Here is a 16,252-nt window from a genome sequence, read left to right on the forward strand (position 1 = left end):
TAATGATTAATTTATACAGATATATAAATGGAACAAATATTAAAAACAGTATTAATATAGAGTACATATTAAAAACGTATAAAATAATATATATAAAAATACGGATACCCTAAATATATATAAATATATAATAATTAATTTAATAAATAATTTTAAGTATAAAATAATATTTAATTTAATTGTTTTACAAATTTTTATAATTTTATCGAAATTTTAATTAAGTTTTTATATTTCTTTTTTGTTAGTCGGATCTCTATATCATTTAATTTTTTTCAATTTAATTCTTACCATTACAAAAATATTTAAAACAATAGAATTTTATGTTAAAAAAAATTTTAAAATTAAAGATACAAGATCTAATTAAAGACATTTCAATATTTTTTAAATTTAAAAAAATATAAAATAAATAATTTTTAATCAACTAATTTTAAATTATTATAATTAATAATTATTAATTTTATATTTTTAAAAATAAAAATTAAATAATTATTAATTAATAATAAATAATTAATATAAAATATAATTTAAAAATATTTGTTGATTAAATTTTTATTGGTTACTTGGCGAGATTAATTCCAAAAACATCTTTGTTTTTTCCTCACTCTCAGAAAGTCCAAACCCTTTTCGTTTTTTGTTGAGGTCTGCTGGGGTTTCAACTGACCTAGGCCTCCGTCGATCACCTCGCCACTCACCTCGTTGAAGCGCATTCTCTGCTGTCAAAGGCACTGTGTTGTCGGAGGTACCTAGTCGTTGCTGCTCGAAGGTACGTACTGTGCTATCTTCTCCTCATTGTTCTTGTAGTGATAGGATGAATATGTTACTAAAAATGACTCCAACAATGGGGGCTTTTTACCTGTAAAAAGGCATTTATTTGGTTTTTTTTTTTTTCTTTCTTTTTGGTGTAGTGATGGAGATTCTGATTTTACCATAGACCTATATCACGGTGGAAATTTTCATGATACAAGGCACGGTTTAGAATATTTTGGGGGGAGGGTGTTGGAAAACTTGCACTTTGAGCTTGATGAATGGAGTTTGTAAGAAATAGTTAGTGAATTAAAGAGGTTAGGGTACAAAGGTTATGCTAAGATTTGATACTGTGAACCAGGCTATCAACTGAGGATCTTAGAGAATTGATGATAAGTGATAGAGATGCCATGAGAATGGGTAGATTATTAGTGTCACAAACTGTTAAGCATTGTTCGATATATGTTGTTGATGGATGTAAAAAAAGTAATAGTGTTGAGATAACCTCAAATGATGAGGATTATGTGCCTATTGAAGCTAGTGGTCTGATAGAAGTAGAAGTTGAAGGTGAATCAGAATCATCTAGTGAGGAGGATAAATTTGATAATAGTGGATTTGCTGCTGCAAATGGAGACAATGGAGGTGGATCTACTGCTGTAAATGGAGATAATGCTGCTTTTATAAATTTACAGGTGCTGCTGATGTAAATGTGAACATATTTGATGAAAATAACCTTAGATTTGGGAGAGACAGGGATCAAGAAAGGGCTGCTGCTGGAGCCTTGTTAGCCGACACCAACCACTGCTGTTGCATCTTCACAGCCTCCCCTCACCACACCTGCTGCTGGAGCTTCTCAGCCACCTCCCATAGTTGCTGCTGCAGATTTTGCCTGGGCAAGTTAGTTAAAGACGCACACTATTACAATAGGCAACAACTACAATGCAACATGGCAGTGCACTAAGATTTTGCTCTTTCCAGCTGCTGAATGTCGAATCTTGATACGCATGCATTGGGCATGTTCTCCAAATTGCCGATATTCAATCTCTGATTCTCACTCCAACGGCATCACGCATGATATAGGCTCCCAAAATTAGAATTGGATGCCTGAAAATAGAGGCATGATCAGGCATGAGTCATTACTCATTACTAATGTGTTTAATATCAAACTTAGCTAAATTTGGGGCTAAATGGAGAATTTGCATTTTGATAAAAACGGTTTTTTTCTCCTTAATATAGACATCCAATTAACAAAGATGTTTCTGGAAAGAATCCACTGAAATTTGGGCCTAAAATGGAGAATTGTCACTGTATCGTTATTATTTTCGGATAACACATATCTGCTTATTACTAGTCAAGACTCGGAGCCTTTTTGCAACTATCTTAACACTAACTGATAACACGGGCTATACTCAGACCCAAATAGGGAAAACCAAAAACCGGAAAAAACACCTTGCAAAGTGTTCTTTTATTTTTGAAAGAAGAAGAAAAAGATTTTATTAAGAAAGGTATAAAGACGTTAATTAGAAAATTAGCAATCGATAATACTTATGAAAATGGTTCACCAAAAAATGAAACTTATATTAAATAAAAATTAGGCTATTAACAAATAGAAAATTTGTATAGAGGAGCCTAAGTAATTATGGATCTTTTTGTTGCTAAACTTAAGATAAACACACCTCCTTATTATTTTTACGACAATTAAACAAATTTATGTGCTAAGAATATTTCATGTAAACGATATCATGTTTACTATTAATATTTGTCTCATTTTTATTTTTTAAATTTTAAAGTATTTACATTGTTAACAATATTTAGGTAAGTACTAATATTTTTAAAAATATATATAAAATACAATACATTATACATATTAAAAATATGTAAAACAGTTTATATATATATATATATATATATATATATATATATATATATATATATTTAATAAATAATTTTTAGTATAAAATAATATTTTTGTTTAGTCAAACCAATTAAAGAGCACATTGAAACCTTTGCGGCATGTCAATGGGTGAATGGTCCATGCACTGTAGTCAATATGGCTACCACCTTATAATATGCATCTTCCTAAAATGACCTATATTGATTACATTTATAAAAGCTTTTTATTATCGTTATTATTATTTGACAGAATACCTCTTTCTCATCCACGTTCCATAAATATCTCTCTCTCTCTCTCTCTGAAGCTGCAGAGCCGCCATGGCCACAGCAAACAACGACAAGAAGCCACACGCCGCCATTCTGACCAGCCCAGGGATGGGCCACCTCATCCCGGAGGTGGAGCTTGGCAAGAGCCTCCTCACACAACACGCCTTCGACGTCACCATCTTCCTCATCACCACCGATCTCGCAACGGCTCGCTCCCAAATCCACCAACAAACCTCACATCTAGAAACTGCCCCAAACGTGGTGGAATTGCCGCAACCAGATGTTTCATCCAAACTGGGACCAGACCCTTCCCTATATGACAGAATCATCGTAACCATGACCGAGTCCTTACCATCTCTCCGCTCTTTCATCCTCTCCATGAAGCACCCTCCCTCTCTTCTTGTCGTTGACCTGTTCGGTACAGAAGCTATTCCCATGGCACGTGACCTCGGCATGCAACCCTTCGTCTTCTTAACCACCAGCGCCTGGTTCTCCGCTCTCACCATACACCTTTCAGCTATGGACCCCAACCAGGTGGAGAATACTCATGTCAAGAACCGCGGACCGCTTCCAATCCCTGGTTGCGAACCGATTCAATTCGAAGACACACTCGAAGCTCTCTTGGACCCCCTAGGGCCCATATATGAAGGATACTCCAAGGTTTCAAAGGTAATAAATGGCTCTGATGGGATCCTGATCAACACTTGGCAAGATCTGGAGCCCTCAGCAACGAAGGCGCTGGGGGACTCTGGAATCTTGCGAAGGTTCACCAATGGACCGGTTTATCCGGTTGGACCTCTAGTGAGGACGTTAGCGGACCGTGACACGGGTAGTGTACACGTGGACAACAAGGTTATGCAGTGGCTTGACCGGCAACCGACGGAATCGGTAATCTACGTGTCGTTCGGGAGCGGAGGGACCATGTCTGAGGCTCAGATTAGGGAGCTTGCGTGGGGATTGGAGCTCAGCATGCAGAGGTTTGTTTGGGTGGTGCGGCCACCCATTGAGGGCGATGCTTCCGGCGCATATTTCGACGTCGGAATTGGCGGGGACGGGTCGCCGGAGTACTTGCCGAAGGGGTTCGTGGAGAGGACGAAGGAATTGGGATTGGTGATTCCCATGTGGGCCCCGCAGGTGGAGATTCTGGGACATGCTGCGACGGGTGGTTTTGTGACGCACTGTGGTTGGAACTCTGTGCTTGAGGCAATCTTTGGTGGGGTGGCAATGGTGGCTTGGCCGCTCTACTCGGAGCAGAAGATGAACGCTGCCATGTTGTCGAAGGAGCTCGGGGTGGCGGTGAGGGCGAGGGGTGAGGCGGAGGGTGGTGGCGTGGTTGGGAGGGATGAGATAGCGAGGGTTGTGAGAAGGGTAATGGCGGAAGAAGAAGGTGGTGCAATGAGGGCAAAGGTGAACGAGCTGAAAGCGAGTGCAGAGAAAGCAGTGTGTGAGTTTGGAAGCTCTTATGAGTCGCTGCGTCAATTCAGAACTTACTCTCGCGCCGCTTCAGAGGCTAAAGCTCGTGGTGCATGATCTCAAGAGTGCAAAAATATTAAGGAAAAGTTTAGGAGCCAGCAATTTTATTGCATTTTGGCCAACATGTAACCAGCAGAAAAATGTGAGCTATTGGATGATATTTCACACCAATCTCACACCATCAAATCATCATTGATGGCTAGTTGATGGCTACCAATCACAAATGTTTTGGCCCCTAGTATTGCTCTATAATTTAAGGTATATTTTAATATATTTTATAAAAAAATTAATTATTTTTCGGCCATATTAATATATCGTAACTTGCCAGTTACGTGAAAGCAATAACAAACATGAGCGTTTAATTGGAATTAGTTCAATTAGATATTTTTTAAATGAGTTATGCTTCGTTTATATCAAAATCAATTATCAAAGTATAAATATATATTAAAAATAAATTAAACCACACATGTATTTATATATAAATACATTAGTGGTTAATTTTAGTGACTACTTTTAGTATACAAATAGCTTTTCTCTTTTTAAATATTTTTTATTTAATGTAAATAATATATATGTTAGATATTCAATTCAATAGGTATGCAGATAATTATGTTGATTCTTAATTGTCTTCTCGATTCAGTCATGCATAGGTAACAATAGCTGAATATTTAATTCATTAGGTTTACAGATAGTTATTCTAATGTTAGGGTTTAAGAGGTAATTTGGGGGATGGAGTATTTTTTTTTTTTATTGAATCATTTGTAGAGCTCATTATTCACATTATTCACAAAAATTATTGTATACCTAGTAAAACCAACAAATAAAAAATAAATAATTTTTTGAATAATAGGTAAATAAAAATAAATATTTAAATTAATTAAAAATAATGAATTAAAAAAATGGATCAAATACTGAATTTTAAAGAATAAATAATATGAAAACTCGAGTGCAATCAACTTCACGTGAAGTTGATAGTTGGGAGCCCTTAAATAATTTGAATTATTTGACTAAATTTTTATCTAACGACTCTCAGTTATCAACTTCACATAAAGTAGACTGCATCTGAGTTTTCACCTTTTTTTAGATCTATTCAGATAAATACATCTAAAACGTCTGTTTTAAAAATATCTTTTAATAATTAAAATTTAATATATATAATCGACTAAATTGTGTTATTTTTGTGAAAATTAGGTCAGACAATTTAATTTAACCGAAAAATAGTGATTCAAATTTTGAACCTATCTAAATTAATATTATTTTTTATAAAAAAATTATTACAATATTCTTATTATAGAAAATGACTAAAATATTCCTAATATATATAATATTATAATAATTTTTTATAAAAAATAATATTAATTTAGACCAATTTAAAATTTAATTTATTTTTTTATCATATTAATTTATTTAGTCTAATTTTAATAAAAATAATACAATTTAATTAATTATATATATTAAAATTTAAATATTACAAAAAAAAACATTTTAAACCTATTTATCTAAATAGTCCATATTTTTAACTGAAATATATAGTTGAAGCATAAGCATAAGGATGAGTAAGCAGCGGGTATTACGGTTCACTTTCTCTTCAAAAGTGGGACATATATGCAAAGAAATCCCAATCAATATTAAAGCTACATTAATCGAGCATGTAATAAAAACGACAACTCCCTCTAGTTTCAGCTGCTATTATAATTAGAATTAACTCTCTATAAATTATGTTGCGCATGCCAAGTCAAATTTGGCTCCACATTGAAGTTAAAGCACCGATCACCAAAGTTATTGCCTCTGCGTGTGTTGTCTCTCATCACAGCTGCATTTGTACTAGGCTAAGTTATCAGAAATAAAGGACAAATTCCATTGATGTTGGCTTCGACCCATCCCTCTGTTTGCATAGACAATTCAATTCAATATGGACACCCAAAACAAAATAAAATATGACAATTCAATATAACAATACTGCTGTGTTTGTTCTAATTATTGCTCCCAAAGGAAAATGATTTTTCAACATGCAAACTGTACTACGTACTACAGGACTCTCTAAAGTCCAAATTGACACAATTATTTCTGAATTTGGGTGTAATTCCAACTTTTTCTTTCATTCCGAAATATTCTAAGACTAATATCACTTTTATTAAAAGTTCATATAAAGTATCATTTTTTCGAAATTGTTGAAAGTAGATCGTTTAATTAAATTATTATTGGATGAATATCGTGTATGCGTGTTCGTGTTTATTTTTTTTTTAATAAAAGATCAAATATCCAATACTAATATAAGTGAACATAAAATATGTATATTTTGACATAATATAAAAAAATATATTGTATAATATCTAACAAAATGTTATCTATACATTATACTGTTTCAATATATATAGATCATATTATTTATTCAATCTGCCAATCTGAGACTGAAAAGTCATTATATATAGTTTAATAATAATGACAAAAAATATAAACCAAATACATCTATCTTAATATTTAGTATGCCAAAGAAATTTCATTTGCACATGAAATAATATATATATATATATATATATATATATATATATATATATATATATATATATATAATAATAACACACAAATATATAGATGGAGTATTTTAAATCAAAATACTTTTTAAAAAATATTACTTTAGTTTTAGTCATATTTTATACATATATATATGGAGTATTTAATATATATATATATATATATATATATATTTTAAAGGTTTTAATCTGCTGTGACTGATGGGTATTCTTGAGATTTCCTCAAATAAAAGTTACTACAAATAACAATATAATGGAAATATGAAAGGATGATATTTTTAATAAAAAATTAACCAATTTAAACGTAAAAAAATAAAAAGTTAATCATTTAATATTTTTCTAGTATAATATCTTTTTATTAATGATGAAACGAACCAAAATACTTGTTGACGAAGTAAAAAGATAAGGTGCTTAAATTTTGAAGTTACTTACTCAAATGAAGACACTAAAAATATTTTTTTTGTAAAGGATTTTGTATTAAAAGTATATTTTATTTGTTTGATCACACTTTAAAAAAATAATATTTTTATAGTATATTAAATCAAATTTTATAATTTATTATTTAATAATAAAAAAATACATTTTTATTTAAAAATAATTATAAAATTTTTATGATAGTATTTACTAATTTTAAATATGACAGAATTTGAATTATTTAAATTTTAAATTTTATTTTAAATAATAAAATATAATCTTTCACTCTTAAATAAATTTTTTTTTATATTTTTTTTATTCTATCTATAAAATAAATAATAAAAAATTATATTTTATTCTCTAAAATAAAATTTAGAATTTAAAATATAGAGAATTTAAATTCTATACGACGAGTGTGAAAAAATTAACTATTAAGACTTGAGAGATAAAACTGCTGTCCAGTAACAAACAAAATGTGCAGTAGCCAACCTTACATATAAAATTTAAAATTTAGAGTAATGTTTTATGCATATATATAAAACTTTTATTTTAAATATTAAAAGTGATTAATAAAAAAATAAAAAAAATTTATGAAATATATACATATAATAATATAATATTTTTTATTTATTTATGATAATTTGTAACTTCAGAATTGACTCGTCACTCGTTGTGGCTTACTTTTTTTTGTTGACAAATGGCCCTGCATGACATTGGATATTGGATAATAAATGGTAAATTTTATAAACGAAAATATTTGATAATAAAAAAAACTAATTAAAAATATTTTAAATTTATTTTAACCGCATTCTGCCGTAGCACGTGGGCTTTGAAAATTGGGGGTGGCGGCAAAATGATTTTATTTTTATTTTTTTTACTAAAAATATAAGACTCGAACTCGCAACCTCTTAATTGAGTATGGAGAGATTATGCCATTTGAGCTATTACTTATTGGCGATAAAATAATTTTATTTGCATAGACTGGATTGACAGAAGATATAATTTATATTTTTCCGAGATCCATATCCAAAATACAAAGTTCTAGATCAGATAAAATAATGTTAAAACAAATTTTCGTCACGGTCGCCGGTGCAGTCGGATTTTAGTATTTTTAATAGAAGAGATGTACATCATGTGCGTCACCTATGTTAAAAACTTGTTGCAAGGAATTTGTATTATCCCTCCAAGGAGCATTTATCAGTTTTTTGTTATTTAATTATTCTCAATAGTCTTATTTATCCGTAATGAATATGGACGACATATAAAATTATTGCATTTTTTTATATTTGAATTAATATATATTAATTAATTTTTTATTTTTTTTCCTAAAAACATTATTCTTAGCATTTTCCAATTATATAAATAGACAAAAGTACATTTTCGTGGTATTTAATAATTGAGTAATAGTATAATAAAAATTTCCGTCAAGTTTGAATAGATGAGAAATTATTTTATGTATAGTTCGTTGACATTATTTTGTATCAGATCTAAGCCTATAAAACGAATTAACTATTAATAAGGATGCGTTTGTATAGTGTTGGATATAATGTAATATTTTATTACACACAGTTTTACGATAAAAACGTAGATCATAGATGAGGCGTTATAATTTTTAAAACAATATATATATATATATATATATATATATATATATATATATATATATGAAAAATAGTTTAACTAGAAGCTTTAAAAGAAAAGATGAATAAAATAAGACTGAAAACGCGTTACACTCGAAAAGCGATTAGATAAAAAGTTTATATGAAAATTCAAGAGACAAATATATAAATAAAATTTTAAAAGATAGATATATAATCAAGTTCTAAACTCGACTTGCAAAGCAAATGCCAACAAAAAAATATATATATATTGTTACGGCCTGACCCAAACCACTAGCGGGCCAGTCCGACCCGAGCACCACCCGACCCGAACGGTCAGGAGCGAGGCGCTCAGTCGCCGACCCGGACACGCGTCCCTGACAGCTATGCTACAACTGTGTGAAGGAAGCATCGAGGAAGGTGAACCTGTCCTTGATGGGCCCACCTCTGACACGGTATATATGGGGAAGGTCCTACCCTTCCCCCAAGGTACGTCACATACCATTTACCCCTTTTTCGCCTGCACACTTTACTGACTAGAGCGTCGGAGCGTCTTTGCAGGTAACACCCCCCCTTTTTCCATACAAAGAGCTCGGGACGTCGGCTGCACCCCCTTCAACCCAGCAATCCGGAACCAGACAATTCCCCTCTCATCAATCGAAGTACCAACCTGAACCGTCCGGTACCCGACCTACCGAACATTGTAGCCGTCTGTGGGGATAAATCGCCTGAATGGACGTTGTACTGGGCCCAAGGGGAACAGGCCGCGAGACCGAGCGCAGAGGGGAAGCCTCTGCGGCTTCTCCCCGACAACGCACGAGGTCCCCTCCAAGACGAACCACACGATCTCCCGAAAGGCGCCCCTTCGGGGGAACTGGCAACAACAGCGCCAGAATAATGCAAGAACTACGCCACAGGATGCAAGACCTAGAGCGCCGGCTGGCAGACCGAGAACATCATCAACAAACTCCCGAATCGAGCTACTCCCGCTCCGTCTCGAGAAGCCGCTCCCGACGAACAGCTAGCCCACAATCTGAGCCCGAGAACGCCAGGGAATGTGGACGCGCGAGAAGACGCCACGACCCCCTCATATACGCCAGGCACGACAGGCGTACCACAGAGCGAAACTGCGAGGACACTCGTCGGGAGGACAACGAGGGAAGAACAACCAGAACGCAGGGACCAGTGATAATGGCGCAACCCCATTCCATCGTTCCATCCTCGAGGTCCAGCTGCCAAAACACTTTGAAAAGCCAACGAACATGAGATACAACGGAACCCAAGACCCGCAGAAGCACCTTACCGCTTTCGAAGCCAGAATGAACCTGGAGGGAGTGGGAGACGAGGTAAGGTGCCGCGCTTTCCCGGTCACCTTAGCAGGACCTGCAATACGGTGGTTCAATAACCTCCCGCAGGGCTCGGTGACCAGGTTCTCGGACATCAGCCGTGCCTTCCTAGCCCAATTCACAACCAGAATCGCAAAGGCAAAGCACCCAATCAATCTACTTGGAGTGACCCAGAGATCCGGCGAGCCGACCAGGAAATACCTAGGCCGATTCAACGATGAGTGCTTGGAGATCGACGGGCTGACGGATTCGGTTGCAAGCTTGTGCCTGATGAACGGACTTCTAAACGAGGACTTCAGAAAGCACCTCACCACGAAGCCGGTGTGGACAATGCAGGAGATCCAATGTGTAGCCAGGGAGAACATTAACGATGAAGAAGTCAGTCAGGTCGTGGCTGCCAACAAACGGCAGCCCTCTTACAATCAAACCCGGCATCACGGGAGCGGAGAAAGACAAAAGGAACATGCCAGGGACGGCGGTCCGAGTAAGACTCCCAGGCCATTTTCTCGTGTCGGGAAGTTCACTAATTACACTCCCCTCACCGCGCCGATTATGGAAGTTTACCAATAAATAGCCGAGAAGGGGATCTTGTCGAAGCCCCGACCTCTGAAGGAACGAACAGGGGGGAACATGAGCCTCTACTGTGATTACCACAAGGGCTATGGGCACAAGACACAGGACTGCTTCGACCTGAAAGACGCACTGGAGCAAGCGATCAGGGATGGAAAGCTAGCCGAATTCTCCCACCTCATTAGGGAGCCGAGGAGACAGAATCGCGACCACGAGGGCGAAGACAAGACCCGGGCAGCAAAGCGACGCCAAGAGCCGGAAGACAACGGCCATTGCCTTACTATAGTGAACGTAGTAACAGCAAGAAACGCGGCGCCCAGGTCAAAATCGGCACATAAGAAAGATGCCAAAATCCTGGCGGTTTCCACATCCTCTACACGAAGCCCCAAGAAACTTCCACCCATTTCATTCGGCCCGGAGGACCAATGGTTTGACGAGGTTGCGGAAAGCCCCCCACGATCATTACGGCCAGAGTGGGAACCGGCCTCATCAAGCGGATCCTCGTGGATACAGGGGCAGATTCGAACATCATATTTCGCAATGTGTTCGACGCCTTGGGCCTACGGGACGCCGACTTAAAGACCCACCAGCACGGCGTTGTAGGACTCGGCGACCACTTCATCAAGCCGGACGGGATAATCTCCCTGCCGACCTCCATAGGACAAGGCCAAGGGAAAAAAATGGTAATGGCAGAGTTCGTGATCCTACGAGACTCTACGGCCTACAACATCATCCTAGGGAGGAAAACCATCAACGACCTAGGGGCAGTCATCAGCACGAGGATGCTGATAATGAAGTTCATAACTGAAGAAGGATCAGTAGGGTTTGCAAGGGGAGACTTGGAAATGGCAGTCGCTTGCGACAATGCCAGTCTCTCGTTAAGAAAGAAATCCAAAGAAGCATCAGGAGTGTTCCTCGCCGACTTGGATGCCAGAGTCAGCGACAAGCCGAGACCCGAACCAGAAGGGAACTTGGAAAAGTTTAGAGTCGGCAACACGGAGGAGAAGTTCACCTTCGTGAACAGAAACCTCCCTCACGAGCTGAAAGAACCTCTAATGGAAATGATCAGGGCCAATGGTGACCTATTTGCCTGGACACCGGCCGATATGCTAGGGATAGACCCCCAACTCATGTCGCACCATTTGGCCGTCAAGCCAGAAGCCAGACCGGTGGCCCGGAGGCGGAGGAAGATGTCACAGGAAAGGGCAGAAGAGGTGGCCAAGCAGACGGCCAGCCTCCTCGAGGCAGGATTTATCCAGGAATTTGACTACTCGACCTGGCTGTCGAACGTAGTCCTGGTAAGAAAACACAATGGGAAATGGAGGATGTTGATGAATGGATTTTTGACGGTTTAGAATTCACAAATGAATTCTCGTTGCAAGTATAGTTTCTAAACCAATCACTAATCCTTTCATACAAAAAGTTGTTTGTCACTAAAACAAACCCCTAAATTTATAAACCGAAGTATTGGACCTCGGGTCGTTCTCCCTAGGAATTGTAATGGAGTGTCTTGTTATCGGTTGTGAGTTATATTTGGGGTTTTGATATGAAGCATGAAAGATAAATGGTAAGAAAGTAAACTAATGGCTAAAAAGGTCTTGGCAAGGGTTGGTGGTCAAGGACCTCTATCCTAATCACTAACCACAACATGAGAATTGGCAAGGATTAATCTCATTAAATCATCCTCTAACTAGTAGTAAAGGAAAGTCAAATAAGCTATATCAATCCTACTCCATAAGTCCTAACTCTCCACTAATTCAATTGGTGAGAACTAGAGTTAATGGATCCCAATCATCAATTACTTGGACATTAGTAACTCAAGAGTTCCTAAGTTACCTTTCCAAGCCAAGAACATAAAATTCTACTCTAAAATCCAACCAAGCATTTCATCAAACACTTGGAAGGCATAAAAGGAAAGCATAGTAAAATTGCAAGAAAAGTAAATCTACACTACTCAATTTGCAAGGAATTAAACAACAACAAATCAAATGGACACAATTATTATGATTTACCTTGAATTGAATTGAAAGAGAAAGGAAGGAACAAAAGTAGATCTACAACAAAATGCAAGAACAACATAAAGGAAATTATAACAAAAGGATGGAAGAAGAATGAATGTAACAACAAAGAATTGAGAGGTAGAAGGAGATGAAAGCATGAATTAAAATCTAGATCTAAGATTATTGAACTAAACCTAATCCTAATTCTAGAGAGAAGTGAGAGCTTCTCTCTCTAGAAACTAATTACAAAGCTAAACTAAGCTAAACTAAACTAATTGGTAACTAACACCTAAAGTATGAAAAGTCTCAAAAGTATGTTGATTCCCTTTCAATCCTTGGCTTAAATAGCATTAGAAATGAGTTGGATTGGGCCCACAAGGCTTCTAAAATCGCTGGCCACATTTTGCTTTAAGTGAACTAGGTGGCAGCAACGGCGCGTGCGCGTACTTTGCGCGTGCGCGCCACCATACGTGTAGCAACTATGGCAAATCTTATATCGTTTCGAAGCCCCGGATGTTAGCTTTCCAACCCAACTGGAACCGCATCAATTGGACCTCTGTAGCTCAAGTTATGGCCGATTAAGTGCGAAGAGGTCGGCTTGACAGCTTTCCGGTTCTTCCATTTCTTCATGAGTTCTCCAACTTTTCATGCTTTCTTTCTTCATTCCCTTGATCCAATCTTTGCCTCCTAAACCTTAAATCACTTAACAAACATATCAAGGCATCTAATAGAATCAAGGTGAATTAAATTTAGCTATTTTGAGTCCTAAAAAGCATGTTTCACATTCAAGCACAATTAAAGGAGAATATACAAAACCATGCTATTTCTTGAATAAATATGGGTAAAAGGTGATAAAATCCCCAAAAATTAATACAAAACAAACCGTCAAATTGGGGTTTGTCAGATGTGCATGGACTATTCCGGTCTCAACAAAGTATGCCCCAAGGATTGCTACCCCCTACCCAACATTGATGCACTCGTCGATGCGGCGGCGGGGTACCGGTATCTGAACTTTATGGATGCTTATTCCAGCTACAATCAGATACCGATACACCGGCCAGACAAAGAAAAAACGGCATTCATAACACCAGGAGGAATCTATTGCTACAAGGTAATGCCCTTTGGCCTGAAGAACGCAGGGGCCACATACCAAAGGTTGATGAACAAGATATTCGGCAACATCATTGGCAAAACGGTGGAAGTCTATGTGGACGACATCCTTGCCAAGACCACCTGACCCAAAGACCTTCTAAGCGACCTGGAAAATGTGTTCCCGGCCCTCCGACGACACGGCATGAGGCTCAACCCTCTTAAGTGCGCCTTTACCATGGAGGCCGAGAAGTTCCTAGGATTCATGATAACCCAAAGGGGGGTGGAAGCCAATCCTGAAAAATGCCAAGCAATACTCCAAATGAAGAGCCCGGGCTGCGTCAAAGACGTCCAGAGACTGGCGGGAAGGCTCACCGCGCTATCTCGCTTCCTCGGGGCGTCGGTAGCAAAGGCCATACCTTTCTTCAACCTAATGAGAAAGGGAATAGCATTTGAATGGACCCCGACATGCGAAGAAGCGTTCAACCATTTCAAAAAGATCCTTGCAACACTACCTGTGCTCGATAAGTCCGTGGTCGGAGAACCGCTCTACCTGTACCTAGCTATAACAGAGGAAGCGCTGGCAGGGGTCTTGGTGCGGGAAGAAGAGAAAGTTCAACAACCAATTTACTTTGCGAGTAGAGCGCTACAAGGAGCAGAACTTAGGTACAGCAAGTTGGAGATACTACCACTAGCGCTCCTAACCTCTTCCCGCAGACTACGACAATACTTCCAAGGTCACCAAGTGGTCGTAAGAACGGACCATGGAATTCGTCAAGTGCTCCAGAAACCTGACCTAGCGGGAAGGATGATGACCTGGGCCATCGAGCTATCCCAATACGATTTGAGATATGAGCCTCGACATGCAATTAAGGCGCAAGCGATGGCAGACTTCCTGGTGGAAGTAACCAGAGACCCAACCGAGGACACGGACACACAGTGGAAGCTCCATGTAGACGGAGCCTCCAACCAGATGTCTGGAGGTGCCGGGATCATCTTAGAAAGCCTAACCGGGGTCATCTACGAACAATCGGTCAAGTTTGAGTTTCCCGTATCAAACAACCAAGAAGAATATGAAGCCCTTCTAGGCGGCTTGATCTTAGCCTGGGAAGTCGGGGCTACGAGGCTAGAAGTATGCAGCGACTCACAGATCGTTACATCGCAAGTAAATGGAAGCTACCAAGCCAGAGACTCGCTATTGCAGAAGTACTTGGAGAGGGACAAAGAACTAAGCAAACAGTTTGAGGAGGTCGCGGTCCAACACGTTTCGAGGGAAAGGAACACACGGGCAGATCTCCTATCCAAGCTACCGAGCACGAAACCTGGAACCAGCAACCGGTCCCTCATTCAAGGCATCACAAAAGAACCAGTAGTTGCCCTTCACCTGACCAAGATAAGCCCCTCCTGGATGGACTCCATCATCGATTTCTTGCAGAACGACAAACTCCCTGTAGGTGAGAAGGAAGCTAAAGCGTTAAGAAGGGAGGCTGCCAAATACACGATCATACAAGGCCAAATGTTTAAAAAGGGACTCAGCCAACCCTTGCTGAAGTGCCTACACCCCGACCAGACGGACTACGTACTCAGAGAAGTCCACGAGGGGTGCTGTGGTCACCACATCGGGGGCAAAGCCCTAGCGAGGAAGCTCATCCGAGCTGGATATTACTGGCCATCAATGATGGAGGACTCCAAGGAGTTCGTAAAAAAATGCGTTAAGTGCCAAGAGAACGCTAACTTTCACAGAGCACCGGCCACCAAACTGAGCCTGATGACGTCCCCCCGGCCCTTCGCACAGTGGGGAGTCGACCTCTTGGGACCTTTTCCGGTTGGTCCAGGGCAAGTCAAGTATCTCATAGTTGCCATCGACTATTACACCAAATGGATAGAAGCCGAGCTACTGGCCACTATCTCCTCGTCCAATTGTAGAAAGTTCATGTGGAGACAGGTGATAACTCGGTTCGGCATCCCGGAAGTCGTCATCTCAAGGGAGAAACCCCTTTCCGCCTGACATAGGGGTAGACGCAATGATACCCGTAGAGATCGGCGAGCCGAGCCCACGGTTACTTCTCAAGGGGGTGGAAGAAGCTGTAGAGAATGACCTAGTAGATGAGACCAGGGAGAAGGCCCATTTGTCAGAAGTATCACTAAAGCAAAGAATGGCCCTGCGCTACAACACCAGAGTGCTCAAGAGAGAATTTGATCAAAACGACCTCGTCCTACGGCGCAATGATATCGGCCTACCAACCCAGGGAGAAGGCAAACTGGCGGCGAACTGGGAAGGCCCCTACAGGGTCAAAGAAGTGATTGGCAAGGGCGCCTACAAA

At 38.6% G+C, this 16,252-nt stretch overlaps 2 protein-coding genes and 1 long non-coding RNA gene across 3 annotated transcripts; all 3 read left to right on the forward strand.

Moving 5' to 3' along the window:
• Positions 1–600: 600 nt before the first annotated feature.
• LOC110271746 (uncharacterized) lies at positions 601–1,972 on the forward strand. Its single transcript, XR_002362377.2, has 2 exons — positions 601–763; positions 906–1,972. It is a non-coding gene; the product is annotated as an uncharacterized LOC110271746 (long non-coding RNA).
• Positions 1,973–2,811: 839 nt separating this feature from the next.
• Positions 2,812–4,681, forward strand: LOC107642847 (UDP-glycosyltransferase 72E1). The gene has a single exon (XM_016346338.3). It carries the CDS (start codon positions 2,956–2,958, stop codon positions 4,432–4,434), a length of 1,479 nt encoding a protein of 492 aa, XP_016201824.1. The 5' UTR covers positions 2,812–2,955; the 3' UTR covers positions 4,435–4,681.
• Positions 4,682–14,166: 9,485 nt separating this feature from the next.
• LOC148563357 (uncharacterized) lies at positions 14,167–15,936 on the forward strand. Its single transcript, XM_088486761.1, has 2 exons — positions 14,167–15,507; positions 15,724–15,936. The coding sequence occupies exons 1-2, from the start codon at positions 14,167–14,169 to the stop codon at positions 15,934–15,936; spliced, it is 1,554 nt and encodes a 517-aa protein (XP_088342887.1).
• Positions 15,937–16,252: the final 316 nt, after the last annotated feature.

This window comes from Arachis ipaensis, chromosome B5 (assembly GCF_059453495.1).
Source record: "Arachis ipaensis isolate K30076 ecotype BB chromosome B5, ASM5945349v1, whole genome shotgun sequence".
Classification (NCBI taxonomy): Eukaryota; Viridiplantae; Streptophyta; class Magnoliopsida; order Fabales; family Fabaceae; genus Arachis; species Arachis ipaensis.